This window comes from Anopheles ziemanni, chromosome 3 (genome assembly GCF_943734765.1).
Source record: "Anopheles ziemanni chromosome 3, idAnoZiCoDA_A2_x.2, whole genome shotgun sequence".
NCBI lineage: Eukaryota > Metazoa > Arthropoda > Insecta > Diptera > Culicidae > Anopheles > Anopheles ziemanni.
In genome coordinates, this window is record NC_080706.1 from 75,195,563 (window position 1) to 75,222,398 (window position 26,836).

General features: G+C 40.9%; 1 protein-coding gene across 1 annotated transcript; it reads left to right on the top strand.

Annotated features, from left to right (window-relative positions):
- The first annotated feature begins 4,215 nt into the window (after positions 1–4,215).
- On the top strand, positions 4,216–23,346 carry LOC131285468 (speract receptor). The gene is made up of 15 exons (XM_058314326.1): positions 4,216–4,516; positions 8,828–9,066; positions 9,195–9,317; positions 9,557–9,743; positions 11,371–11,621; positions 12,982–13,053; positions 15,636–15,781; positions 15,920–16,067; positions 16,681–16,692; positions 18,078–18,168; positions 18,275–18,462; positions 19,699–19,983; positions 20,052–20,298; positions 21,206–22,520; positions 23,115–23,346. Exons 1-15 carry the CDS (start codon positions 4,216–4,218, stop codon positions 23,344–23,346), a joined length of 3,837 nt encoding a protein of 1,278 aa, XP_058170309.1.
- The last annotated feature ends 3,490 nt before the right edge of the window (positions 23,347–26,836 follow it).

The window sequence follows — 26,836 nt, forward strand, 5'->3', positions numbered from 1 at the left end:
TAACCCCGTGTCGATGGTCGCGTGTGGACACCGTTTTATTTACCCCCTCACTGTCACTGTTGTTTCTATTATTTTTCATGCTTTATTCGCTTTATTTAATTGAGAGGTCGTGTGTTTCGTGCCATTCTACGAATTTTTAACTCTTGCTGCTGCAACAGAACATTACAGTTTTTTGTTGCTTTCCATCGACGAGCATCTGGCCAGCAAGCGAAACTGACACACCGAGATTTTTCTTGTCTCTTTGCGATGGAAAAAGGGTGAAAATAAAATCATCCTGGCCACCTGCAGTGCTTCTGTGACTCAGTTGAAGACAAATGTCTAAATTATACATTGCTCGGGAGCAAGAATGAAGCATGAACAACAAAAGGGTGTGGGTTTCCACGGGGGCGTTTATGACCTGTTGATCCTGTGCATCAAAAGCAATCTTCGTTTTGTATCTGTCAAAGTTACGTATGTCACTCAAACGTTGGAACAAGATGATACAAACTCATTCACAAATGAAAAAACTAAGTTTTGCCCTTCGGGTAAATGCAAAGTGGTAGAAGAAACATCTGGATCGGTTCATGTTACGTTAAAAATAGGAATACATTTAGATTTTACCATAACATATGTCATGAACAGCAGCGTACTGAAGAGAACAAGAAATGGTAATAGAAAAAGTGTCTTTCCTTGGGATGATGTAAGTTTGAACCCACATAGTATGGTTTGTTGTCATCTGATAAAAGGCACAATGACACCTTTTTCTATGTCTCTTTGAGTAGTGAGTAATCCTTTCGACACACATGAGTCACATTCTCTTCCGTTCGTTAATGAGGCGTTTAGTCGGTAGAAAGACCTATTTTTTTGTTGTTGGTCCTACCCTCATTCCGTACTAATGTTTTGTCCCCAAAAAATTACTTCAACTTGACTTTATACCCTTCGCAGTTCCATTCGCGTCCCCTCCCGGCGTGGTTCACTTGTGGGTGCAACCTTTTCCGCAACTAATTACGAACGGAAACCACCGCCGGTGGTTCTAAATCAAATAAAATGGTAATGAGAGCGAAGGAAAAAGATCCACCCTTGTGTTTGCCATCCGGTTTTTGGCTAATGTTGGGTGCCGTCAAAGCGGGACTTACCCTAATTGCGGTATGGCTGTGACGAGGGTTCGGACAACTCGTGCGAGTTTGGTTCGCACAAGGACGGGAATAGTTTTTCAAACAAGAAGTTTAATTACAAACGGGAAACGAATACATCATCATACGTACCGTCGCATGTCAGCTTCAATAAAAACAGACATAACTTTGCCGAACACATGACAACTTACTCATATTGGCTTGTTGCAATCAAATGGAAAACGTCACAAATAACGAGGATCCACATTTCTGTTTGTTTTAAATACACCACAATTTCCCGTGTTTAATTTAAATGAGGCTTTGGAAAATCATGATTGGCAAAGTTTACCTTCCCGCAATAGTTCACGTTACACCAATATTATTTTAGTTTCGCTTATGTTTAGATTTGAAACATTTAGAGCGCAGTTAAGTTGATATCCAAAACGTGCTGATTCGATTTTATTTGCGTCATTGAACACTCTAATTTTCCTGTCATTACATCCAGCTTCCAGGGACCGCCTAATCGATACCGAACTAGACCACTGTGTTGCCTATCCTTGACCTTCCGTTTGCCCAAAACAGTTCCGAACGGGCGGAAGATCATTTGCGGACCTTTGGGACACATTCCTTTCGGCGGGACCGCGTCCAGACGAGATTAAATGTAAATTTGCTGCTTAAAAGTTGTCAAAACACGAGAGAAAAAGCCGTCCTGTCAGATGCAAATGTGTTCCCGGATCGCCCGGCTCGTGCTTTGGCCGCCGGAGGATTGGTCGATCGGAAAACATTGCATAGCAGACGGGTGAGCATTTCGAGAGTGTTTTGGAATGTTGCTGTTGGTGAACTTTTCGAAACTCCAACGCGTGAACGGTTCAACGGTAAAGAGAAGCCACCCAGATTGCTCGGGAAAATCCACCATCGGAATGTTGTTCATATGTGTCGAAAGTTTCCCCGAAAGTCCTGTACGGTATTGATGCTGCTCCGGGAAACGGTTACGATGGCTTTACGTGAAACTTTTCGGTATTGTCAAGTTTCAATTTGTTCCATTTTGCTCCACGTTTGGGGGGAACCTTACGAAACGGTAGTGGAACCGGGGGGCGATTGTATTGAAAATTGAATGAAATCCACGCAGTTAGCTTTCCCATATCGAATCGAAGCAGTAACCAACTTGTGCATCGTTGACTCGAAAGGAGAACTTCCAAAGAAAAACATTTTTTGTTTATCTAACGCACGCAGACTCACGAGGGTGAGCGAATGCACGTCCGGTTTCTTGGTGTTGTAGTTTGGCTGCACTTCAACACACTAGAACACATTCGATCCCGAACGTGTGGGCAAAGTTTTCACGGTTATGGACATGCATGTCAAAGACCAAACGAAAAGCGACCAAAATAAAAAGCGTAAGGTTACTTTGGGGATAAGCGCAAGATTGGGTTGTTTGCACCGTGTTTAGCTGGCACCTAATGACGTATGGGAATTGATTACCTTTTAGCAAAACTTTTTCTACTCAGCAAACGAACCGAGAAGATAATGGTGACATTGACAGTGCAGCGTGCAGTTTAGAAGGGTGTTTTTTTGTTACTCAACTGTTACTGGAGATTTTTTTAACTTTAGAGACTATGCTAGAATTTACTGAAGGTTAGTTCAACCGCTCTTAAAGAATAATTTATTCTTTTGTAAGTATAATCTTGCAAAACATAATTTTAACAATGTTGTTTGACTACTTAATTTCTCCTCAATATTAATTGCGTTTAAAATGGAAGATGAAGGTAATTTTTCTTTACGCATAGATAGCATGGATTGTTTTGCGTTTGTTATGAGAACTTTCACTACTTATCTAGCATCCATCGTTTCTTTTTTGGTATCGTTCTTTTTTCTTCCGCCAGACATGGCGAAACTTGTTTGTTTGGGTACAATCCCCTTACTAGTGACAAAAGTGGGTAAAATGTTGTGAACCAATATGCGAGAGCATAAAATAGCATTTTATGTTCGCTGCGTTGGTTATAGATTTAATTAAATACATAGTAGGTTGTTCACATCACATCAACAGTTAAGATCAGGGGTTGGCATACTTTTCCTAAAGAGGGTCATATGAACCCCAAAGTGCGGGTCGGATACCTTAAACAATAATGTAACGTTTTCAAAGTAATATTAAATCCTTTCGAATGGAGTAACAACTTTCTAAATAGTTAAGTTACATAAAACTTACATAGAAAGATAAAATATTTGAAATTGTATAGATTAACTTTTTAACTTTAAAATAAATTGCAACATTTTGGTTTTACTGGCCAATAACTAAAATATCTCAACTTCGAGAAGTTTTAAATGTTGACAGCCAGGTTTTATTTCGTAATGGAGTTAAACATTATTTTCTAGCTATTTTGGATGTAAAGTAAACTAGGTGTTAACGTTGGACTTTTTACGCAAAACTAGGAAATTTTGCAAACAATCAATAATTGAAATACGATAGAAAGAATTCTAACAAAAATATCAAAATAAATAATAATGATAAAAATAATAAAAAAATGTAAAAGTCACCTGGTATCGAACACCTCGTACAAGAATTTCAATCCTATTCTTGGGAAAAAACGAGGTTGCCATCGTCCGAAAATAATTGAGATTGTTATTTCGTACGTAGTACTATAATTTTCTTACGGGCCAGACAAAATCACTCCAGCCGGACTTTGCCGACCCCTGGTGTATCTTTTTTCGAAGCAATTTATGTATAGCATATTTTTCTTTTTCATTTACAGAAATCGGGCAACAGGACACCTACGAAGGCTGCAAAGTGTTATTTTTGCCACTCGTATAGTGAGCTGCAACTCGATCGAGTGGTTGTGAAGGAGAACAAGGGGAAACCAAGCTAGAAGCCCATGTCGTGGGCTTCGGAAAATCGTCCAGCTTCATGCGCCGAGCTTCCGGTGGTGCCGTGCGCGAGTGTGATGCCCCGGGAAAATGTCCACCACCGCCGGCAGTAAGATGGTCGGTGCCGCTGGCCGCTGCTGCTGTTGGTTCCTGTTGGACGAAGTTTGTGCCACAAAGTGCGTCCCGGGTGCCGGGAGGGACGGGAAGGGGCGAGGCCCGGTTCTGAGGTTCGGCGTGCCGGGTTGCCATCAAAAAACGTTGCGTTATGAAGTCCGGCGAACGCGATCCTGCCGAGCGTACTAAAGTGTTCAAATCAACGTACAGCGTCGTCCGTGGGTTGTTGGAGTTCGGTGAGGGTGGTGCGAAGGTGAGGGTGGCCAGGAAGCATCAGCAACAGCGTCGTGTTCGAAGTCGGCCGTTCGTGAGCCGGTGCAGTTCGCTCGTGCTCACCGTGAGCCTTATCGTGCTGTGCAGCTTCGTCGTGAGAAGTGTTGGGGATGTCTTTACCGTTGGCTATCTGACCGGATCACAACGGCGTCCGGGCGATCGGGTCTACGCACGACCGGGTAAGTGAAAAAGGATACACTTTGTCTGCATTCTTAGGACTTCTCAGGAAAAGACACATTTTGCTTGAACTTTAAATTTTGAGGATTCGTTTTCTCTGCAGAGTTTCTTATGAAACACTGCCAAGCTAAATCATTAAAGTTCAAAGTGTTTAATTATTATCGTTGTATGTGTTCGTGTTGTGGTTTTACCATAAACAAAGTATTCAAAAAACATTCAAAAATAGCAAGCTCACTTAACCATAAAATAATAATACAACCAAGAGGATAAAAGTAGCTTAGGTAAACTGTCTACGTATTTTGATAAAAATTCTTTCCAAAAATATCTGTTCAAATTTTTATGATTTTTATTTGAATGGCATGTGATATTTTTTATCTCATCCGAATGATTATTAATTTATCATGATTTTTTCAGGCCCCTGTTACAATTTATTTTTAGACTACATCACTGGAAAAAATGCCTGATTTGATTCTTTGAGTAAAAGAACATCAATAAACTGATATTTTTTATCAAGCCTTGTCTGTTATCAAATTTGTGGGTCGACCGATCGTTTTTGTGACCTTGAAAAAATTTAACCCCGAGCAATTTTGTCGAAATATAGTTTTTGTTTTTGCAATTTTGTACTCATTGGATAACATATACGTTTATGTATTGTTTAAGTTTTTGTTCTGGGTCACAAAGCTTAAATTAAGTTGACTTATCCGTCCAGTTATTGATTTTGTGACCGTATGTTTGAATGTTGTTAAATAGTAAAACTGATGGGATAAACAATCATAATAATTTTATACAATCATTATGTTAGTTATTCTAGTAATGTTTTCCAAATATTTCTTTATAAAACATTTTTTTTAGTTTCTCTTTTTAAATAGTCATTATGTTAGTTATTCTCGTCATGTTTTCCAAATATTTCTTTATATAACAATTTCCCAATATTATCGAGCTTCTTTTGATTATAATTTGCATTACATTTATATTGTTGAAGTTTAGTAAAATAAATTGTTGACTGATACTAGCAGTTAGACACGATGACCGTTTAAGAATCTCTGGTTTGAATAAACTTACATACCCTGCAAAAGAGTGTCTCTTTTAATACCGAATTGTTAAGGGCTGTTCATTTCACTGTCACCGACGTTGAAGCTTATAGTAAACTCGCTGCTCGTGCAACGCATCGGTGCCAGTTTTTCGCGAGCACAGAACTCCACCGGCCGCCGGGTAGCAGAAAAGCGAAGGAAATAATTAGGTAGCATTTTCTGCAAAGCTAACCATAAAACCGCTTGGCGCAAAAACCCGGCATGACAGCATGTCGCTGGCTAATCCGTCTTAAAGCGCACTTGTGCCGCACTCCCGAAGCTATGTTAGCCCATTTCTGGCCATCAAGCGGCGATGCTGATGGCGCTGTTTAATGCTCTGGTAAACCGTTCGTCACTGTTGCTTCTTCCTCGCAGCGAGGTTGCTAGTTTCGTAGAGTGTTTTAAAAGAACAAGCTATTCATAGCTTACTTCCGCAAGTACGCCTTGTGTTTCCTCGATAGACGGTGAATGATGTTGAGATTGGAAGAGTACAAAAGAAGATGGTGTCAGCTGAAGTAAAGGAGAGTTATATGTTGTTGAAATTCTTGTTAAGTAATGAAAGTTGTAACGCATGTTTTGCTGGTAAATTTAATGCAAATTTTCTTCTTTTACCTACGAAAAATTTAACTATGAGTAACATATTCAAACAAGCGTTTTAAGTAAACATCTAGTTACACGTTGACTGACAAACGTTTTTAAAACACTTTTTTAGTACAATCTTTTTGAATAAAATTTGTTTATACCCCTTTTTAAACCGATGGTTTTCGAAGGCCAGGCAAAGAATTAGCTTCCTGAAGAACTTGTTTTTAATATGACTATAGTTTTTATGTTGCATTTTCATTTATTTAATCGTCAAAAATTTTGTAGAACAAATTACTACTGTCACCCTGTTTTTGATCACAGTCATAGGCAGTCAACGTGTTAAATAAGCTTAATGTTATGTTGCTTTATAACAACATATTTTACACATTTTTTCTCGCAACGATACGTAGATTTGCGTAGAAAGTTTTCCTTAAAAAGGCTATAGCATTACTAACATTGCTACAGATACTCATTTCCGCTACAATAATCAACTGCCAGTCATTGACATGCAGTCCGTTAAAAGTTGAACCCTTCTTCCAACCGACATCTTGTTTCAACCAAAAAAGTATCACAAGAAACCAAGCGTACCGCGAGCGAACGAGACGCGAAAATGTTTCATCTTCGCAAAGAGCTGCCATTTATCTTGCTCGCGAGATGGAAAGCCAGCGCCATCGCTCACGGTGCAGCTTCTGGTGGCACTTTATTACCCACGAAAACAACGTGCAGTGTACATACACTCCGGCGTACGTACCTGATCCTCGGCGAGGATAGACTTTCCCAGCGCCGCCTGGATGCTTCTTCTAGGAAGGTTGTCGAAAAAAAAAAACGTTCCTATTAACCGAGTCGACAAACGAAAGGCGTAACGTTGTCAACGATGGGGAGGGTAATTTGTCGTCCTTGAATTTACTCCACACCCGGGCGTCCTGGGAGACATAAATATTAATGGCATCTGATTGTGCGGGTGAATATGCAATGATACGCTCCGTTTCATTGACTATATCAGCCAACGCAGCCCGCGTGTCTCGGTGGACGATCGTCTACGGAAGATAATTTGTAAACAAGCAATGAATTACAAAAAACAAACAAATTAACCTCTCACGTGAGCTAGACGAGCGTACTCACGTGAAATAAATGTGTGAAGATGGTCCGCATAAATTACTACGCTAGAGGATGGAAGTGCCACAGGACATGATTTAAGTTTAATTTGAATTTATAATTAAACATAGATTTACGATTACCCTTTTTATTTTAATTAAAATGAAACCATTTATAAATTATTTTAAAGGTTGGTGCTTGACTATCAAATTTATCATTTTTTTAAACACATTAATTAGCGTCGCACCAGGTCACGTAGGTGTTCACGCCGGGTTGGGTGCATTCAGCTCTTTGTTGGCCAAACTGCACCACTGCACCGACCTCTTTAATTAATTGCAATTTTATGCTAAATGCGTCACACCATGCTGGTGAAAAATTGTCTATTGTTTCAAGGGAAAAATAAGCCTCCGATTTAAATGTGGCGTAAAGTGTTTGGAATGAAAAAAAAAACCGAGTCGACGTTCGGATAGTTTTTCTTTGTCTTTGCTGGAGCAAAATGGGAATGGAAAACCCCAACCGGACGCACTCTTATCACGGCCATTTTGCGATAATGAAGCAATGGAGGGCAACCGTAAGGTTGAGATCGTCAAGAGGGGTGGAAAAAACAAAGGGGAGGGAAAAGTAACTTCCGGCCAGTAATGTATGTTGTTTGTGTGCCTCCCCGAAGGGAAACGGACGGAAACAGATGCGGCTGGCGAACATTATCGTTTTCCCACGTTGGTTCTGGTGTCGTTGGCAAAAGAGTCTCCCGGGTGTTGATGCAAGAAAAACCCTAAATCTGTTTGCTTTTTTTGCGAGCTTTACGTTTGCGAGTCATATGCTGGTTGGAATTTTTGTAAAATTTGTCCAGGAAAGGAGAAAATGTAGAGTTGGTTTGAGTTATTTTTAATTACTTTAATCAATTATATTGTGCCATTTAAAAAGACTAGTAATTATTTCTTAAAGTGCACAATTTTAATAAAGGTATTTTTTATTTCATAAATGGAAAATAGTGTAATTACAAATATTTTTCACAGTTTCGTTTCCAATTCCAGAAGAAAATGGAAAGATGGTTTGCGTTATTTTTAATTACTTTAATTAATCATTTTTGTAATATTTAAAAAGGCTAGTAATTATATCTTCAAGTGCACAATTTTAACAAAAGTATTTTTTATTAATTAAATGGAAAAAAGTGTAATTACGAAAATATTCTACATTTTCGTTTGAAATATGAAACACTCCATAGGCTAAACCACCTTAAATTAAAACATGACTATAAGCAATACGGCTAGGCCGTTCCTTCTGAAAAAATAATAAAAAATAAATAAATAAATGAAATCCATTAGCTAGTTGTATGAACAGCATTGTAAATTAACCTCTTGGTATTTTTTACCCACTCCTACGGTTGTTTCCTAGCAAGCACTAATTTCTTCAGTTCGACCAATTAAATATGCACTAAAGTCCTCTTTCCGGAGAGTTGCCTCAAGCTGTGCGAAACACTCACAGATGTCACTCCGGAGAGTGACCCAAGCGGTCAGCAGCTAAAGTAACCGGCGTATCCTTCCCTCTCTTCCCATGTCCCCCCAGGATTACAAATTTCCGGTGCCATAACGCTAGCGATGAACGAGGTGAACGAACGGTACTTCGCCCCGCACGGGCACGAGCTGCGCTTCGAGGTGGCGGAGACGTACGGCGAGGAGGTGACCAGCATCCGGAAGACGGCCGACCTGTGGACGCGGGAGGTGATCGGCTACCTCGGGCCGCAGGAGACGTGCGTCCACGAGGGTCGCATGGCGGCCGCGTTCAACTTGCCGATGATATCCTACGTGAGTGGCATGCCTGGAGCTGGTGTTTCGGAGTTTTCCCCGTCACGCCAGCTGAGAGGATGCTGAAGGAAACTATTTTAATAAACGCTGCGGGTTTTCGGCCCCCCCTCCCCTTCTTTTCCTCCCAGTTCTGCACACACAACGAGACGTCGAACAAGCGGCACTTTCCCACGTTCGCCCGGACGCGCCCGCCCGATCTGCAGATCTCCAAGTCCGTCGTCTCGCTGCTGCTCGCCTACAACTGGACGCAGGTAGGTTGGCACGGAGCTCGTGCGTGTGTGTGTTTACCCCTTTTTCTTTTAGTTTCTTCATTTCGCTTTTTTTTTCTCTCACGAGCACACACGAAAACACACACCTACACACACACACACTCATTGGCACAATCACAAACACAAACACCCACCACCCACCCACTGACCCACCGCTCAATGTGTCCGCCCGAAAATCCGATCGAAAAAATGGAAAAATAGTTTTCCTCGGCTTCTTTAAGGTTAGTTTTTTGTATCGTGCTTCAGACAACGGTGAGTTCGACGCGGTGGCGGACACGCTCAAGACGACGCTCCGGTCGGCCGGCATCCGGATCCGGTCGGTCGCCACCTGGACCGACATCTACCACCACGGCTACTCGAGCAATCCGTTCGAGCGGCTGGTGGCGGAAACGTGCGCCGACACGCGAAGTGAGTATGCAATAGGTTTGTGCTTCCATGGTGCATCCCATTTATCGTTCATCTTTTCATCGGGTTCTTTCCTCGGATGGTGTTGATATCCTAATAAGGTCTTGAAAACTGGCAAGTTCAAAATTTCAAACTCTACTTAGATATTTAGTTATTTTACTTATAGCATTTGAATCAGAGAATTCCAAAAATATACATTTGATATACATGTTTTTAACAATCTCGTTGTAATTACTACACATTTTGTTACCAATTTCATCATATTCGTTAAATATGTTCATATTTTATTAGAATACCGAATATTATTCAAATATTAATTTGATATCTATATTTTCAATGAGTTCGTTGTAATTACTACACATTTTATTTACAAATTCATCTTTTTAACATGATGTGTATGTATTTTGTTCTGCGATTTAATTCTGCGTATCATAATTGTGTCTATTCTATTTAGCGTGAGTATATAATTTATGGTCAGAGAAATTTATTGGATGTTCTTGAATGAGATGGTTGCTCAACAAATTTTACCAGCAATCGTTGATAGATGTGAAGAATTACCCAGTTTCAAAGAGTGGCCTAATTTACACGGGTCTTTTGAGATCTGTTTCCTATTTTGAATTATTGAACTGTTTAGTTGTTTTTGAAATTTTGAAATTTTGAAAATTTGAACAAATTATTTCTCATCTTTACAGCACAATATTCAGTTTTTTGCGATCGCGCCGGAAAAAGGGTTATGTATACTCAGTCGGTAAATCTGTTGGAAAGATCAACATACAGTTTTGTTTAGTAGATTAAACAAGTTAAACTCCAAATAATAATTATCAAACCTAACAAGGGCACAAACCCGATAAACACATCAGGGCATTGTTATACATCATTGCGAACCGATAAGCTTCGATAGGGTACTTTTGAACTTCATTAACGAATTATAAGATTTTTGATTTATTATTTTGAATTATTTTTTAGACCAACAATTGTCTAATGAAGTTTCCATTTGATTTGTTGAAGTAATTTTTCTAGTAGTAATTGTTCTTTTCCGAGAATTGGAAGTTTCCGATAATAATAACGACAGTTTGTCAGGGTGCGTTTTTTCCGTGGAAAACATAAAATCCGTGCCAAACTCCGAAGTGTCGATAGCAGATCACTTAAATTTCAATTAATAGCACCCGTTTGCCAAGCTGTCGCGGTTTTTGATAAATTATTTTCAATTTGCCCCACTGACCCGTGGGACGAAAACTTCCCCCACCACACCCCTTCCTCTCGTCTTGCTTAAACAAAACGAGTCGTTTCCGATAGCTTGTGCCGTTTCGGTTTGCCTTGTAGAGGAAAGTACAGGAGAACTGGACGGAAGCTTTTCCGGCTCGATACATCCTTCCGATTTTTTGCGTCCCTTCCGTCAGGGTTTCCTTTCTTTTTTTCATCACTTGCTATTTATTTATTCATCTTTCATCTTCCGTCTTCCCCCTTCCGTCGTCGTTCGACTTTTTCACAACCTCCCTCCTCCCCCTTACCGGCTCCAGCACCAAGCGAAGCAACACTTTAGTAGAACATTAATCAATTTATTGACGTGCTGTTCGTTCGATTTTCCTCCACCTTCTTTTCGTTCGCCCCCTCTCTCCGGTCCGTCCAGTCTATCTGGTGCTGGGCTACCACTACGAGCACATCGGACTACTGGTGAGCCTGCGGAGGCGCGGACTGCTGGCGCAGGGCGACTACTTCGTGGTCGGCATCGACATCGAGCAGTACGATGCCGCCCTGCCGACCAAGTACATGCACGGGCTGCTGCAGACGACGCCGGACCCGGACGTGGTCGATGCCTTCCGCCACTATCTGGCGGTCGTACCTTCCGCGCCCGTCTGCTTCGACGAGTTTGCGGTCAAAGTGAGTATCGCCCTTCGCTTATCGCGCATCACTTCGGAACGTCGCGTGGTTGTGGGCTGTGAATCCACTACAGGAAGTGGAACGGGATGATCAGTAAAAACAGTTAGCAGTTGGCAGATAGATTATTCAATTTCAGGGATTTTTAAAAATCCACGTAATTGGATTTATATCCCATTTATTCTTGGAAAAAAACGCGCAACCAAATTGTATGGATTGAGATTCAGATAATCAGTATAAATATCCTATTGTAGCAGAGGATCAAGTATGATTACTTTTATTTGAAATGTGCCTTTTTTTACTTTTAATTGAAAATATTCAATTCATGGTTCAATGTGATTTTTCAGATTTTCAAACAATTATGACTGTTTTTTATTACTATGTCAACACAAAATTTGTCTCATTATTTAAACTTTATTAATTTTCAATCACTTCGCATTTTTTAGGAATTGAATTGCAATGCTTGGAAAGAACCGTCAGTAATTAAAAAAACAAATGTCATGCCCAACGTTGTTGCTATTTTCACATGTTCTTTATTAAATTTATAATTAAATGCAGTTCTTCTTAATGAAGTGCGGCATTCACGGTGCGTAGCGAAATAAAAGCAGCATGCGGGCGACCAGCGTTAACGCATTAAACGGACGTAATAAAATGTGGTGAAAAGGAAAACCATAAGCTTGGACAGCAATAAAATCTGTTTTATGTGCCGCATTTAAATGCCGCTGTTGAATGAATAAAACACAAGCAAAAGACGAAGCGAACTCCCTTTTGGCCTCCTGGTGCATAAATTATAGCTTTCCAAGTCGACACACCCGAAATTGTCGAGATGGCAGGATGCCTTACTGGCGAGTTCGATAGAATCTCCACTGGTTAATAGAATAAAATGCTCTCCTCTTCTCTCGTACGTTTCATCCAAAGAAGCGAAAATGTTTACGGACCCCAAAAATACTGTTTGCTCGCTGAAAGAGTTAGGCCGGTATTAAAACTAATAAATCTTTCTCACGCGCGCTCGCGAAAATAAACAGCAAAACCGGCAAAAACGCAGCACCGTGTCATTTCGAAGCTGCATTTGGGAGGATGTTCTTCGTCGGAGCACAAAATTGCACCAAGTTAAGCAAACAACCCCGCCTCGGGGGGCAATGTGCGTTACGTTAAAGGTGCTTCCATTTTCACGCTTCCTTTTCTCGATCGAAAGCGGGATCTTGAACGGTACATTTATTATCACAACAAATCATACGATAATCCAATCGTAACGAGAAATGGCACACCGAGAATCGGGCGATGCATCGGTGCGAAACTGCATCCCCGACGTTTCATGGTTGTTTTGGCGTTTTTCTCATGTTTCTTTCCCTCGTTACAACAGGTTAACAAATATTTGGAGCTCCCACCGTTCAACCACCGGAATGCACTGAATTTCTTCGGAGGCGTTAAGCAGGTAAATATTTATACCAAAAGATGCACGTTTACATCGGTGGATTATTAATTGGCCGTAGATGTTTGCGTTGTTATATGTGTGCATGTACAAATCGTCAAGAAAAAGATATCAAATAATCGTTTGCCGCTGTTGAAGTGAAACACGGTAAAAGGGAAAAATATTTTCTTTACTTATACCGTCTGTCTCATGACGTATGAAATTGTATTAACATCGATTTGTACATAATATTTAATATGATCAAAGTTACAATATCAATTGGTAACCCTCAGTCATCTTGTTAAATTTCTTGAAAAAAAGCAAAAGTACTTATAGTCTTTACTATTTAGCTTTACTATTATTATAGTTTTTACTATTTAACAATAAAACACTAACAAATAGACACGTAATATTCAGGTATATTTGGAAACCTTATCAAGAATACGATCAAAGGTTAGAAACTTTATCTTTTTATGAGAATTACGTGGAGCTGTTAAAACTAAAAAAATTAGAGCTACGCAATTATTAACCAAGTGAAATGAAAGTTGCACTAATAAAATAATTCATGTTACTATGACCTTTTTCGTTTACAAGTGCTGAACAAGCGTTTTAATTGAATCAAATTTCAACTTAATGTTCTCGGGCATATTTATAAGCACAATTTAACATAATTATATTGGTTCCTCTAATTACACATTCAACCCGCTGTCAGTTTTGCTTCCGGAAAATGCTGGCGCACTCAAACTACTCGGCGTCGATCGAACCGTTGTTCATGCGGAAATTGAATTACCATCCCTTCCGGGCACTCCGTCCGAACACGTTGCTAAATTGATTATCGTTCCGGACCCGTTGCTGGTGACGATATAGCCGACAGTAAGGACGACGGTAATCGGTTAGTTCGACGATGATTGCTATCAGATTACCATTCATGGTAATCTTCCCCGGTATTTGCGAGGCATTCGCTGTACCACACCAAGATGATAAGGGATGCAGTTGCAGCAAACGGCAAACCAAAATGCTGCAGTGTCCTTTTTCAATATCCGATCCGAAGTCAAAAACGTCCGTAGATGTCTCGTGAGGATATCCGGACGGAAGGGAATCTGTGTCGCTGTGGTTCTCGGGCAAGAGTTTGCGGGAAACTTTTAGCTGATTGAATGATAGCGAGACGTTGTTTTTCAATGGCTTCCGCATTAAGCCAACAGAGTTTTATCAGTTTCATTTGTTTTTCAAGCTATTGAAACGGTCCGGAAAATGTTGGTGGTAACTTTTTCGATTCAATTCTTTCAAGAAACTTTCTATGTAGGCGAAGTGTTTACTCTCCGTTGTTGCATTTCTTCAGTTTGAATGATGATGCACTACCCACTTTTCAACACTGAGTTTCAATTTTGCTCCAAACGATGCTTCAAATTTAACATTCAATTCTTGGTATTACGAAAAAAGGATCATGTAATTTAACATTTATTTCACGAAGGATATGATTGCTTTGTTTATCGCATTGAATAGCCTTTGAACTTAATCAAATTAAAAGTAAAAACCTAATAAAAAATTCTTTAAATACATGAAGAAAAGTGGAATCTTCCTGCCTAAATAAAAGAAGAGCCATCTAGTCTCTGAAGGAAAAGAAAGCATTTACGTCAGAGTGGTTTGCTAATGGTTTGTGGCGCATTCTTGAGTGCAATAGTTCTCCTTTCAACATTTCTCCATTTCTCTCGGGATGGATTTAATATCGCTGCTTTCGACAATCGATGTAGGTTCCTTCTTTGGTCATTTCTCAATTCTCAGTTTGCAGCTGGCGCTTGTGGAAACGGTGGCGATGTATTTAATGTCAGCTGTGTTGACCTTGTCCTTTCCCATTCGCTATAAGAAAGCTTCAACAATCCTAAACCGTGACAAGAGAACTTAAGAATCAATCCAAATAATTTCTTGGAAAATCTATGGATTGCTTTTGGATTTAAATGCACTGCTTTCAATCTGCAATCAGTGGCAATCAGCATCACGGACAGCTGTTGAAAAAGCAGAAGCTTAGCTGAATGATTCGAGTGTTATCTATTAGTAAACCATTAGTATGCGGATGGTTGGGTTGATGCAATAAATCACCTCCCCCTTCGAGCAGTCTAGACGCATTCCTATTATTTCATAATTATTCACCACAATAGTGAATCATTCAGTCACAGCATTTATCGAGACAATAAGGAGATGCTAGAAATAGTTTTCCTTTTCCGATGATGACAAGAATAGTTTTTTGTTGTATGAATATTTTAGTGTTTCTGAGATGATTTTATGCACAACAAAAATTGTATAACTTGATATGATTTTTTTTTTTAATTGTTTAACCTCGATCAAATAACTAAAACATAGTGTGTTTTCATAAAAATTCGTCTGCGTACAACTACGAATATGTTGCCTTCTCTCGATAGAACAATGATTAATGACTGTTGGAGTAAATCACGCCACAAATTGTTTTCATCGTTTACACCTCCTCTTTTTTCTTTGGAAAACCACTTATCCACCTCATCGGTTAAACCATGCTGCACTTGAACCTCGATGGAGTACTTAATTTTCCATTCCCTTTTTACTTGGTCCGTTTCTCTTCACCCCTCTTCCAGATCCGGGCAGAAGCAGCTTATCTGTACGATGCGGTCCATCTGTATGCAAATGCGTTGCTGCAAGTGGTGCTGGCGGGCGGCAGTCCGAAGAATGGAACCGCCATAATCGACGCGATCAAGGGCCAGGCTTACACGAGTGCCATGGGGTAAGTCGCGAAGGGGGGGCAGATCATTTTCCCACGCAGCAGATGCCGTTTTTCCCTCGGGCGGTGTAAATATGGTTGAGTATCCATCCTTCTCTATCTTTGCGTTCCCGGTATTTTCTTGGTCCTTCGGATGTGAAGGTATTTGGTGCACATCGATGAGAACGGCGACGCGACCGGAAACTACACCATCCTCGCGCGGAAACCGGTTCCCAGCACAAACGCATCCAACCGGTACGGGTTGCTTCCGATCGGGCGCTTCAGCTCGCCGACAGTGGACCGCATTCCGGTAAGTTTTTCCCTAGTATCCCTATATAACAGATTTACCGACCACGATTTGCAACAGGAAATGAAAGTATATCTTGAAGCGGAATAGAATTGAATGTGGGTTTTGTAGGACATTTTAAATAACTTTCAAGTAGCTGATAAGATATGTATACATCAACTGTCTTTTGTTTTTCAGTTGAAGTTTGAAAATTAATATTGTAAAACCAAGTGTGTGAATGATGAAATTTATCCAACGACTATTAACTATTACCTTTTGTATAATGTAATTTTATTTTATTTAGTCATATTTTGATGTTGTGAAAATATTGTTACCTAAAAACAAACGGCAAGAAACATGTTTAGTATAGTTTTAGTACAACATAAAATTTAAATTTTGTGACAATTGGTATTCGGTAAAGCTGGTTTAGTAAAATTGAAATAGAAAATTATTTAGGATTTGATTTTCCCACGTTTCATACAAATTTATCGTAAAACGTCCGGTTTTAAACGCGTCCCTGTTACCGTTCTGTACATAAAAGCCATTTCTCTTCTTGCGGATTCTTTTTCTTTTCTTCTTCCTCTGTACAAAACCGTGCGCTTTGTAATTTCCGTGTCCACCTTGTCGCATCTTCTAGTTTAAGATTCAGGTGAGTGTGTGCGTGTGTTTACGCGTGTGTGGTGGTTTTCTCAGTCGTATTCTGTGTTCGATGTTTTCTTCCAAATATTTTCCTCGATGTTTATAGTTTCATACTCTGTTTTTGTTTTTTTTTCGTTCCGATCGATCATCATCGCGTCGGAAGAAACCGTTCTAGCAAATATTAGAGTTTAGTATGTGTTTCTCGGAAGCCTCGACGAATGTTCTTTTTTTATTGCACCACCGTCTCATTTGTGGTTTTGGGAAAATGGAATGCGATCGAACGTGTTGATCGATGTTTGGTTGTTTATCATTTCTTCCTCTCTTTCATGTTTGTTTCGCACGTTTGTAACGAACACTTAATTATGTCTACTGCCTGTTGACGATACCGAAAATACCTGTGAGCAAGAAAATTAAATTATGTGTTATAAATATGTTATGGTGTTCTAGTGATGATGTATGTGGCGTGCTAAATTTCATAAGTAGAAATAGATAAAATTAGTTTTCGTCTATCAACCAATCAATCAACTGTGGATTATTCATTCTATATATTTTCACATATATTTTCGATAAAGTTAAGTTTTAATGACATTCTCTTACTTTTTAATTCGTTCGTTGTATATTTGCCCATTCTATTTTTGATATTTTATCACATTTGAATGCTAGCTTTTACTTGATTTTACATTATCTGATATCTTGTTTTTATTACGAACGGCTGACCACCGATCTATAATATACCGTCTTTCGGTCACACAAACTCTATTCGGAGAGAGGCCTTGTACCACTAGGGGATGTCGTGCCACATAAAAAAAAAAAGATATCTTGTTTTTTTGGCACTTCTTCATGAAAATTAAATTTTTTGGGTTCCTTTAAGCTTTTCACAAACTTTACCATGCAGTTTAAATTGAATGACCCCTTTCGTTTTGTCCCAAAGTCCTCAATTTATTTTCCGGTAATACCCTGGTTGAAAACGAAAGTTTCCAATCACGCTGCCCTCCTTGACCCATACAATTGGATAAGCTAATTTTCATCGTCCCCACCCTAAATCGTCGCACCTTTTACTGTTCGTTTGATTACGGTCGCAGAAAAAAGTCCAGTGTTGTTGTATCCCACCGATTGATTAATTGTCGTGTCCCGTTGTCCCCAAATGTATCCCAATAAAAGCAAAATCTATGGCGGCTTTCCCTTTTCTACCTTTTCCAATTTGTTTGCCTTCATTTGATGACATTTTTTGTCCGTTTACCTTCTTTCTCCTGCGGAAGGTTTTGCCAAAAACCTTACTGCACAAATGTTGTGTTTTTTTCTATTTATTGTGAAACATTCTTTAATTTTTATTTCTCCATCTTCTCTGTCGTTTCTGGAAAACCCTTGGATCGGGTACGTTTAATTTCCGTGCAGGAGATACGGCTGTTTGATACGATCGATTGGGTCGGCGCGGGCCCTCCGGTGGCCGAACCTCGGTGTGGGTTTCGTGGCGAAAAATGTATTAGTAAGTAAAATTTAAAAAAATAACCATAAAGAAATTCTCCGGAGGTGTCTGTAACTCTCGAAATTCTTTGCATTTCCGTTCCGTCATTCGTTGCTTTGCTCCTTAGGTTATACCGGTGAAATAACGGGTGGCATTGCGGGTGGTGCCCTGTTGCTGCTGGGGGTGGTTTCTCTCGTCCTCTACCGGAACTGGCGCTACGAGCAGGAGCTCGACAGCCTGCTGTGGAAGGTGGACTTTCGCGAGATTCAGATGCACGAAAATGAGAAGGAAGCCGCCGGGCAGAAAATGACACGGGTAAGGATAACTTTTCTGATTTCGAGTGTGTGCGGTTTTTTTTTCGGTAGGAAAAACTTTCCTTTTTTCTTGCATCTCACGCACGATTAGGCATTGATTTATGAACATTTTGGGCCGGTGACAAAGGTTCGACGTGTGACAGAATCGTGTTACCCGTAAGTGATGCCATATGCCCCTTAAATATGCCTAATCGACGGGGCCGGTGATTCTCTGCAACTAATTCAAAGTTGTGACCCATTTCGGTTGAGGATTCGTTTCCCATGAGTGTGTTGGTGACACGTTAGGGTAGGGTTTGCGTGACTCCCCGGGAGCTCAGTTGACACGCAGCGGGAGGTGAACCTAATTTTGGATGGCGCTCGGAAGGGTCGATGAACCGCCGCCTCGGTCAGCTGTTGACATGCGAATTGTGATTGACATAAGGAGTAGGAACGAGTAAGGGTGCACCTTGAAGGAAAATCGGGTGGCCAAAATAACTTAAACAAACAAGAACAACTTCTGGCCTAGTGCGTGTCAAACTTTGCTGACCGTAGTCTTCGTTAACAGTAGCTGCTTAGTGTTTTTGTTGCTGTCAATACAGTGACCGGCAAGATCAAGTGTCCATCTCGAATATTTTGGAGTTTTGCTAGATAGTTTTGTTCATTTTCAAGAAAATGCATGGATATCTTGTTATTTCTTTATCTTGACACTGTTTTTCAATACATATTTATATGTTTTTTTCCTCGAAGGTGAACTGTTTCTTTTTCGCTAATTCATAAGGTATTCTTTTAACGGATTTATAAAACAAAATACAATAAATTTTCACGACGCATTTGCTTGGATTAGAACAAAAATGTTGAGCAAAACTGAGGAAATTCGATGTGAGCACTTTATCTTGCTGATCACTGTAAGTTATGAGAAAAACCACGGCGAAACGATGGTTAACAAAAATAGAACGAAGGAAACGAGTTATTATCCACGCGAAGACCCATAATCAGCTTGTATATAATTATTATGTTTAGTAATTTATTGTGTGAACATTATTTAGAAACATAATTACTCTCTTATTTCGGCAAATAATTTACAATTTATTATGCCACGTGGTAGATGGAGACGCCTGGTGTTTTGTTCTTTCAGTTCGATGGAGACGCATGGTGTTTCGTTCTTAACTTTAATGGAGACGCATGGTGTTTTTACGCCAGTGTTTCACCTAACTAAAAACAATTATCCTCTAATCGGATACAAACATTCATTTCACAGACCACACACCCGCTGATACGGACTAGTCAGGTCAGTCTGAGCTCAAACCCGGACCTGGACTTCCGCTACTCCACCATCTTTACGCCGATCGGACTCTACAAAGGTCAGCTGTACGCGATCAAGAAGGTGAAGAAGAAGAGCATCGACATTACGCGCGAGATGAAGAAGGAACTTAAGCTGCTGCGTGACATGCGGCACGATAATCTGAACGCTTTCATCGGGGCATGCACGGACCCACCGAACATCTGTATCATCACGGACTACTGTAATCGTGGCAGCCTGAAGGTAATGCTCAAAGTGATAAGATCTCATGGGATTGTTCTATTACAATTTGTTGTAACAATCTACCGTAGGACGTGCTGGAAAACGAGGACGTCAAGCTCGACAACATGTTTACGGCGTCGATGGTGGCGGATATCCTGAGAGGTATGATTTACCTGCACGATTCGCCGCTTCGCTTCCACGGTTCACTCCGCACGTCGAACTGTTTGATCGATTCGCGGTGGGTGGTGAAACTGAGCGATTTTGGCCTGTTTGCCTTCAAGCAGGGTGCCGAGGACATGCCAGACGAGAAAGAGAAGCTGGAGGAAAATTGTCAAAGTGAGTATAAACCAGCATGAATCGGCTAGGCTAAAACCATGTCGGTTATAATGAATACATTCAAAGAATCGTTTATTTTGATTCCCTCCACTCGTGATTTGGTTTTCGCGTGAAGTTTACTTCCTGGAAACAGGTTGTTTATTAATCCAAGAAAGCAACGGTGAATACGCTTCTGTTTACAAATTTGGACGCCTAATTTAACTTCGTGTTGATTACATCTCACCTGCCTAAATCTTCCGTGAAATGTTGGTTTTTTCAAATGTTTTGTTGCGATTGATTTCCATGAAACAATTAACAAAGTTATGTGAAAAAAAAGGATTGAAAACAGAAATATTTGTCTCTTTGCTTTTAAATCGAAAAGGCAGATTTTAGTAAATCATTGATAAATTATTAGTACTAAAAAAAAATATTTAAAATTTTCCAGTTCTCAATGTATTCCGTCTTGTGCTACAAACTATTGTAGCATGGTTCAGCATATGGCATTAAACAATTAATTATCGAAGTGATGAAAGATGAATTGAATATTGAAATAAAAAGAGGACATTTTATTACTTTGCTTCTTTTCTTTCGAAATGCAAATGTTTATTATCAAAGGCTTAGTAATGAAAACGGAAAATAAAGTATCAAATCTTGTGAAACAATATTTGGTTTAGAACATAACATTAACTAATAGGAGTAGTTGTTGCATTTCACGTGTGAAGTTTTATCAAATTGAATTTTTGCTTCCATTTTCCCACGTTTTCATATTAAAAAATGTTTCAATCATGTCAAAGCAATGCGGTTTTGTACACTGCTTGACCATCTAAAAAGACCTTTGCTTAAGGTTAGACAGACTACAATGTTGCAAATCTACTATGCACTAGGAAAGGAATTTCACCAACTTTTTTTTCTCTCTGCTTATTTTTAGAGTTGCTCTATCGCGCGCCAGAACTTTTGCGTGCCGGATCCACGGCGAGCGTTCCCGGCACGCCAAAGGGTGACGTGTACTCGTTCGGTATCGTGCTGTACGAAATATTCACACGTCGTGGACCGTTCGGTGAGATCGAGTGTACGCCGATGGAGTGTCTAAACCGGGTGCTCAATCCGTTCGACCCGCATACCCCGTTCCGGCCGGCCATTCAACCACTCGAGACGTCTTTCGACTGTGTGCGCGAGTGTTTGCGCGAGTGCTGGGCGGAGCGGGCCGAGGACCGGCCGGACTTTAAGGCGATCCGCAACAAGTTACGGGTGCTGCGCAAGGGCATGCGTCCGAACATCTTCGATAACATGATGGCCATGATGGAGAAGTACGCCAACAACCTCGAGCAGCTGGTGGACGAGCGGACTGATCAGCTGCAGGAGGAGAAGAAAAAGACCGAGGCACTGCTGCTGGAGATGCTGCCACGTCCGGTGGCGGAACAGTTGAAGCGTGGCCACAAGGTGGAGGCGGAGAGCTACGATCTCGTGACGATTTACTTCAGTGACATCGTCGGTTTCACGTCCATGTCGGCCGAGAGCACGCCCCTGCAGGTGGTTGACTTCCTGAACGATCTGTACACCTGCTTCGACTCCATCATCGGACACTACGACGTGTACAAGGTGGAGACGATCGGTGATGCGTACATGGTGGTGTCCGGGCTGCCGATCCGCAATGGGTTGATACATGCGGCCGAGATCGCGTCCATGTCGCTGCAGCTGCTGGAAGCGGTGGCCGAGTTCAAGATCCGGCACCGTCCGAACGATCGCCTCTACTTGCGCATCGGCATCCACTCGGGGCCGGTTTGTGCCGGAGTCGTCGGGCTGAAGATGCCCCGGTACTGCCTGTTCGGTGACACGGTCAACACGGCGTCCCGCATGGAATCGACCGGGCTGCCGCTCAAGATCCACTGCAGCCTACAGACCAAAGAGATCCTGGACTCGCTCGGTGGCTATCAGTTTCAGGATCGCGGCCTGGTGCCGATGAAGGGCAAGGGGGACCAGCGGACGTTCTGGCTGGTCGGAGAAGATCCGGAAGCGCGTGCCCGACGGACGAAGGAGCGCACCGAGCGACGTGGCTCCCGGGCGCTCAACAAGTATCTCGGTATGCTCAAGAGCGCTACGTTGTTGCCCGGGGTGCGCAGTTCGCTCAAGACCCGATCGCTGGCGGTTCCTCGGGGGTCGCTACCACGCTCATCTAGTCTGGAGTCACCGAAAAGACTGAGGTTCGCCAGCGGCGCTATGCTGGAGCAGCATCGTTACCATAGGTGAGGCGAAGAAGGGAGATGATTTAAGTAAAGATTGATCATCATCAGAGGTTGATCAATCCAGTCTAAGATCTCAATTTGCATATTCATGTTAAATGACAAATTCAGGGAAGAAAAACTAAAAATAACATTTATCAAGTTATGATGTAACTAGGAACAAGCTAGTTTTGTTGAATTTAAGTAATTTTTTAAACGAGACTATCATTTTCGGACACTTAATTTTTTAAATTTTTGGTTTCTATTTCTGAAAAAAGAGATTTGAAACACATTTTCTTTCCTTTAAGAAATATGTTTCTGTTGTTTATGTTGCAATCATTTACATAAGAACAAGATGAACAAAAAATCAAGGTGAGGCTATCATTTTGGAACGCAATGCAGTTATTATTGATGTTGTGCCTTGTCTCATCTTGTCGTTGGTGCTATTCACGTTCGAAATCAGTTCAAAATCCAAAAAGCATCAGGTTCATTTTCTAAAACCTAATCAAGTGCAAACGATTAGATATCGATCCGTACCAACCCTTCGCAAGGGTTAACTGAATAGACCCTCGTGTTAACGCTAGTCTCTTTGCTTCCGTTTGTGTCTTTTGCTTGCAGATATAGCGACGATGCGCTGATGGAAGTCATCTCGGACAGCAGCATCCGTCGCTCGGATTACAGCATCTCCGACGGTGCGGAAGACATCACTGCCTCGTGTCCGTGCATCGAGCACCTCGGAACCACGGACCAGAAACAGCGGCAGCAGCAACCGGCCGAACCCGCCTACCTATCGCTAAACAACTGCCCAACGGTAACAACGCCGCTGCTCAACAACAGTATCGCCACCTAGACCGTCCCGAGAGAGTATTTAAAAGGGTACTTGCATTTCGGACCGGTACCAGGGTAGGCCCGACCCCGGTCCACAAGGCCACTAACTAACTTACGTAGCTCTAAGTGGGGACGAGGGACAGGAACGAAGGAAGGTCTTCCGGGCAGTTATCTTTCCTGTTTCGTTTACCAATACATATATATATATACAAGTATATCTAGTCATGTCCTCAATGTCTGTCTGTGTGCTTTATGCGATATACGCAAGGTGATAAAAGCGTGACCGGAGAGTAGAAGGCGAGGAGGAACAGGAGCGTGGAGGGAATTAAGTAGAAAGGAGGTTAAACGAAAGGAAACCAAGGGTAAGATATGGAAGGCTCGTGTGAATCGGATCGGAAGCAAGTGAAACGGACGAACGCTCCATACCGTTAGGTACCGCAAACACAGTATTTGGGGCGAGTAGCAGGTGCGGAATGTATTCTATCATTCGCTGTTGTTCGTTTTAATTTGTAAGTGTCTTCGTGCGGTCGTTGTTGTGCAAATAAATTTATTCCAAACGAAGCAGAACGGTACTTTGCTTTCGTTCACTAACATAGAAGCTGATATTTGGTGTGTTTTAATTTTATACCACTGTAGTTTCGATTTACAACATAACAGAGTTAATTCAACGATACTCAATTTGGAAATTTTCAACGATTTTTTGAAGCTTCGAATTTCAAAATAAAGCAAAATCCATTGTGGTTGTCTAAAGCTTGGTTTCTGCCGTACACTTTTGCACTAGCAACCTTGATCGACGACCTTGAATCCCGGTTCAAACCGGTTCAAAAGTATGCGTCTTGGCTATTTTTTTAAATAAAAAACGCGGAACGAAACCGTTATATTTGTAAAAGATAACGTTTGCAGAATTTTATATTTTGTTCGAATTCATTGATAAAAGTCAACGAACAGAAAAGAAAAACACTCGTATATGAACGTTAAGCCTCACAACCCTTCTCAAATTCCTATGTGTGGTAATAGCTAATGTGGTGTAAAACATATTTTTCTATCATATCTTCAATGTGGATAGACCCAATTTGGATGAAACGCAAACAACGATTTACAATACTTTTGTTATTTGACGCGAAGTTTCAATGAAAAATTAACTTTGTGGTTAGTATTCAATTTTTTTAGGAACCACTTATTTGATAAACCTCATCGTAAAGATTAAACGGCCATTATGTCTAATTTCTGTCGTCATTGCATGCATAACTCTTTGCAAACCTCTTAAATCAGCTGATAGCCCGTCGTGGGACGCGGAACCGATTCCTGGAATAGGTCGTCGCTAAAAATGATTCAAATGCGCTACCATCCATTCGGTTGTTGGTTGACCTCTCGCGCCGACGATAAACCGTCCGTCATCCGTTGCAAAAACTCAGCGTCAATTTTGGGGTTTCTTCTGCTGGCACATTTTGCATTTCTTTAGCCGGCAGAGCGAAAAGCGAAAGTAGATTGTGAGGATGCATGGAAGTTTCTGTAGGAAGTGTATACGGCCTTATCAGTGGCCTTGTGATGTTTATTCACATTCGTTTTTGGTACGAAGCATGGCAGGCTCCGGGCGTTAAATGAAATTTTGTTTTGGATTTGTTTTGATTGATTTATGACAAAGCATTCAAAACACTGCTATTTAAAGCAATAACCTCTACATTGCGTCTAGTTTCTATAAAGCCACCTTTTTGCTCCATAAAACTGCTTTAAGTACATATTTATATTTTATTAAAAATATGGCCGGTTTCTATTTAATTTATTGACAATCAACAAGAAACCCTTCCTTTGGTGCTTGTAGCTTGAAATATTTGGTCTGGGTTACTTTTAATATAATTTTGCACGGGCGATTCTTTGGTATTTTCTCAGAAACAACACTTCTTTGGTCATTTACGCACAGTAATTTGGTTTAGTTTAAATTTTAGACTTCCTATTCGTATGAAATTCATAGTTCGTGAAACCACATTCCCAAAAATTTGCTATTCAATCGAAACCCGATACTAAACGATCGAATCTTTCCATGTCCGTTTCAAAGGCGTCGCGGGCCTCATCCAACGTTTGACATCTCTAAAACAACCTATTTTTTATCAATGATGGTTTCGATGAATTACCTGCTCCTCCAGCTGCCTTTGAACTTTATAGCACAACGCCGCCTTTAGCGTGCTTGACTGTTGGAGACAAATGGTGAATCTCTGGCATCGAATCAGGTTTCTACCACATCATCTGCCTATTTTAAGACTCAAATAGATTGATTTAAGACCAAACCAACAACAAAACGTTATTTCCGAACTCTTTTGACGTCACAACATACTTCATTTTCAGATCACAGTTCCTTCATCGTGTTCACTTCTTGAAAGATAGGCTTTTTTGAGACAATACGTCCTCGTCCGGTGTTGGTGTTAGCACTGTCGTATCTTCTAAGGGTGTCAGTAATTTCTAGGCCAGTTTAAACATGCTTGTTGTAGAATCCATTCTTAGTGCACGAACTATTCATTATTCGTTGGTTGTTATCAATCCATTTATTCCTATGTCGGTAAGGCTTAATTTATACACAGTCTAGGCTCCTAGATGGTCAGACAACTACATACACATTGTTGGATACATACTATAGTTCCTGAAGTCAAGTTATGCTTAGTACGAGGAACAGGAACGAGTTGTATCAAGGCAATTGGTGCATTTCATTCGTCTAATCAAAAAGCTACACAAATAAACATAAAAGATTGAAATAGAAAAGCCAGTTCTCCTCTGTAGCTATTTATTAGCACATATTATTTTTTAAATTGTCTTAGCTGCTTCACATATTATTTGGAGTTTACTCTTTGTTTAACATTGGTTTCAAAGCGTGTTTGTGCTGACTGATAGCATACGCGATTCTCCTGGACGCCATTCTCATGGCAACATATTTAATCAACTGCAGACGACAAACTCGAACGTGCTCCATTTGATCGACTAGTTCATCGCGATGATGGTTTATCTTTATTAACCGATCGACGGCGGTCCACCCACGATGTCGAGCTGCTCCCAATGACCCCAACTTATCATTTGTATCATGCTTCCATACTTTCATCCCCATCCTACAATGGGAAATTCGATTCGATTCAGGCTCACATTCCACTCCGTGCGTGCGTGCTGGCACTCGCATGCAATTATTCCGTCGTCGCATTTTCCTCAATCATTCCGTCCGATGGAATCCTTGCGGCCGACCAGCGCTCTCCGGAAGAACTGATTTTTGTACTTTTCTTTATTTTTTCACCCCCTTCACACCCGAGTTGGCACCAAGAGCCGATAATTTTACGAGACATTCCGTAATAACTCGTTAATGTGATAATTCATCTTGATGCCGCTCCGCTCGCTTCGACGCGAATGAAGCGCACTGTGTGCGTGTATGTGTGCTAGGTGCAGTGCAGCAAGTGCAGTTGCAACAGTGGTCTCGTGGTGTTGATTGCCTGCGGTAATGTCGAACCGTTGGAAGCTCGTGGAAAGTGAAACGA

Coding starts and splice junctions, on each gene's coding strand:
- LOC131285468 (XM_058314326.1), top strand. CDS start 4,216: ATGAAGTCCGGCGAACGCGATCCTGCCGAGCGTACTAAAGTGTTCAAA. Junction 19,984..20,051: donor GTAATCGTGGCAGCCTGAAG/GTAATGCTCAAA, acceptor AATCTACCGTAG/GACGTGCTGGAAAACGAGGA. Junction 22,521..23,114: donor GAGCAGCATCGTTACCATAG/GTGAGGCGAAGA, acceptor TTTTGCTTGCAG/ATATAGCGACGATGCGCTGA.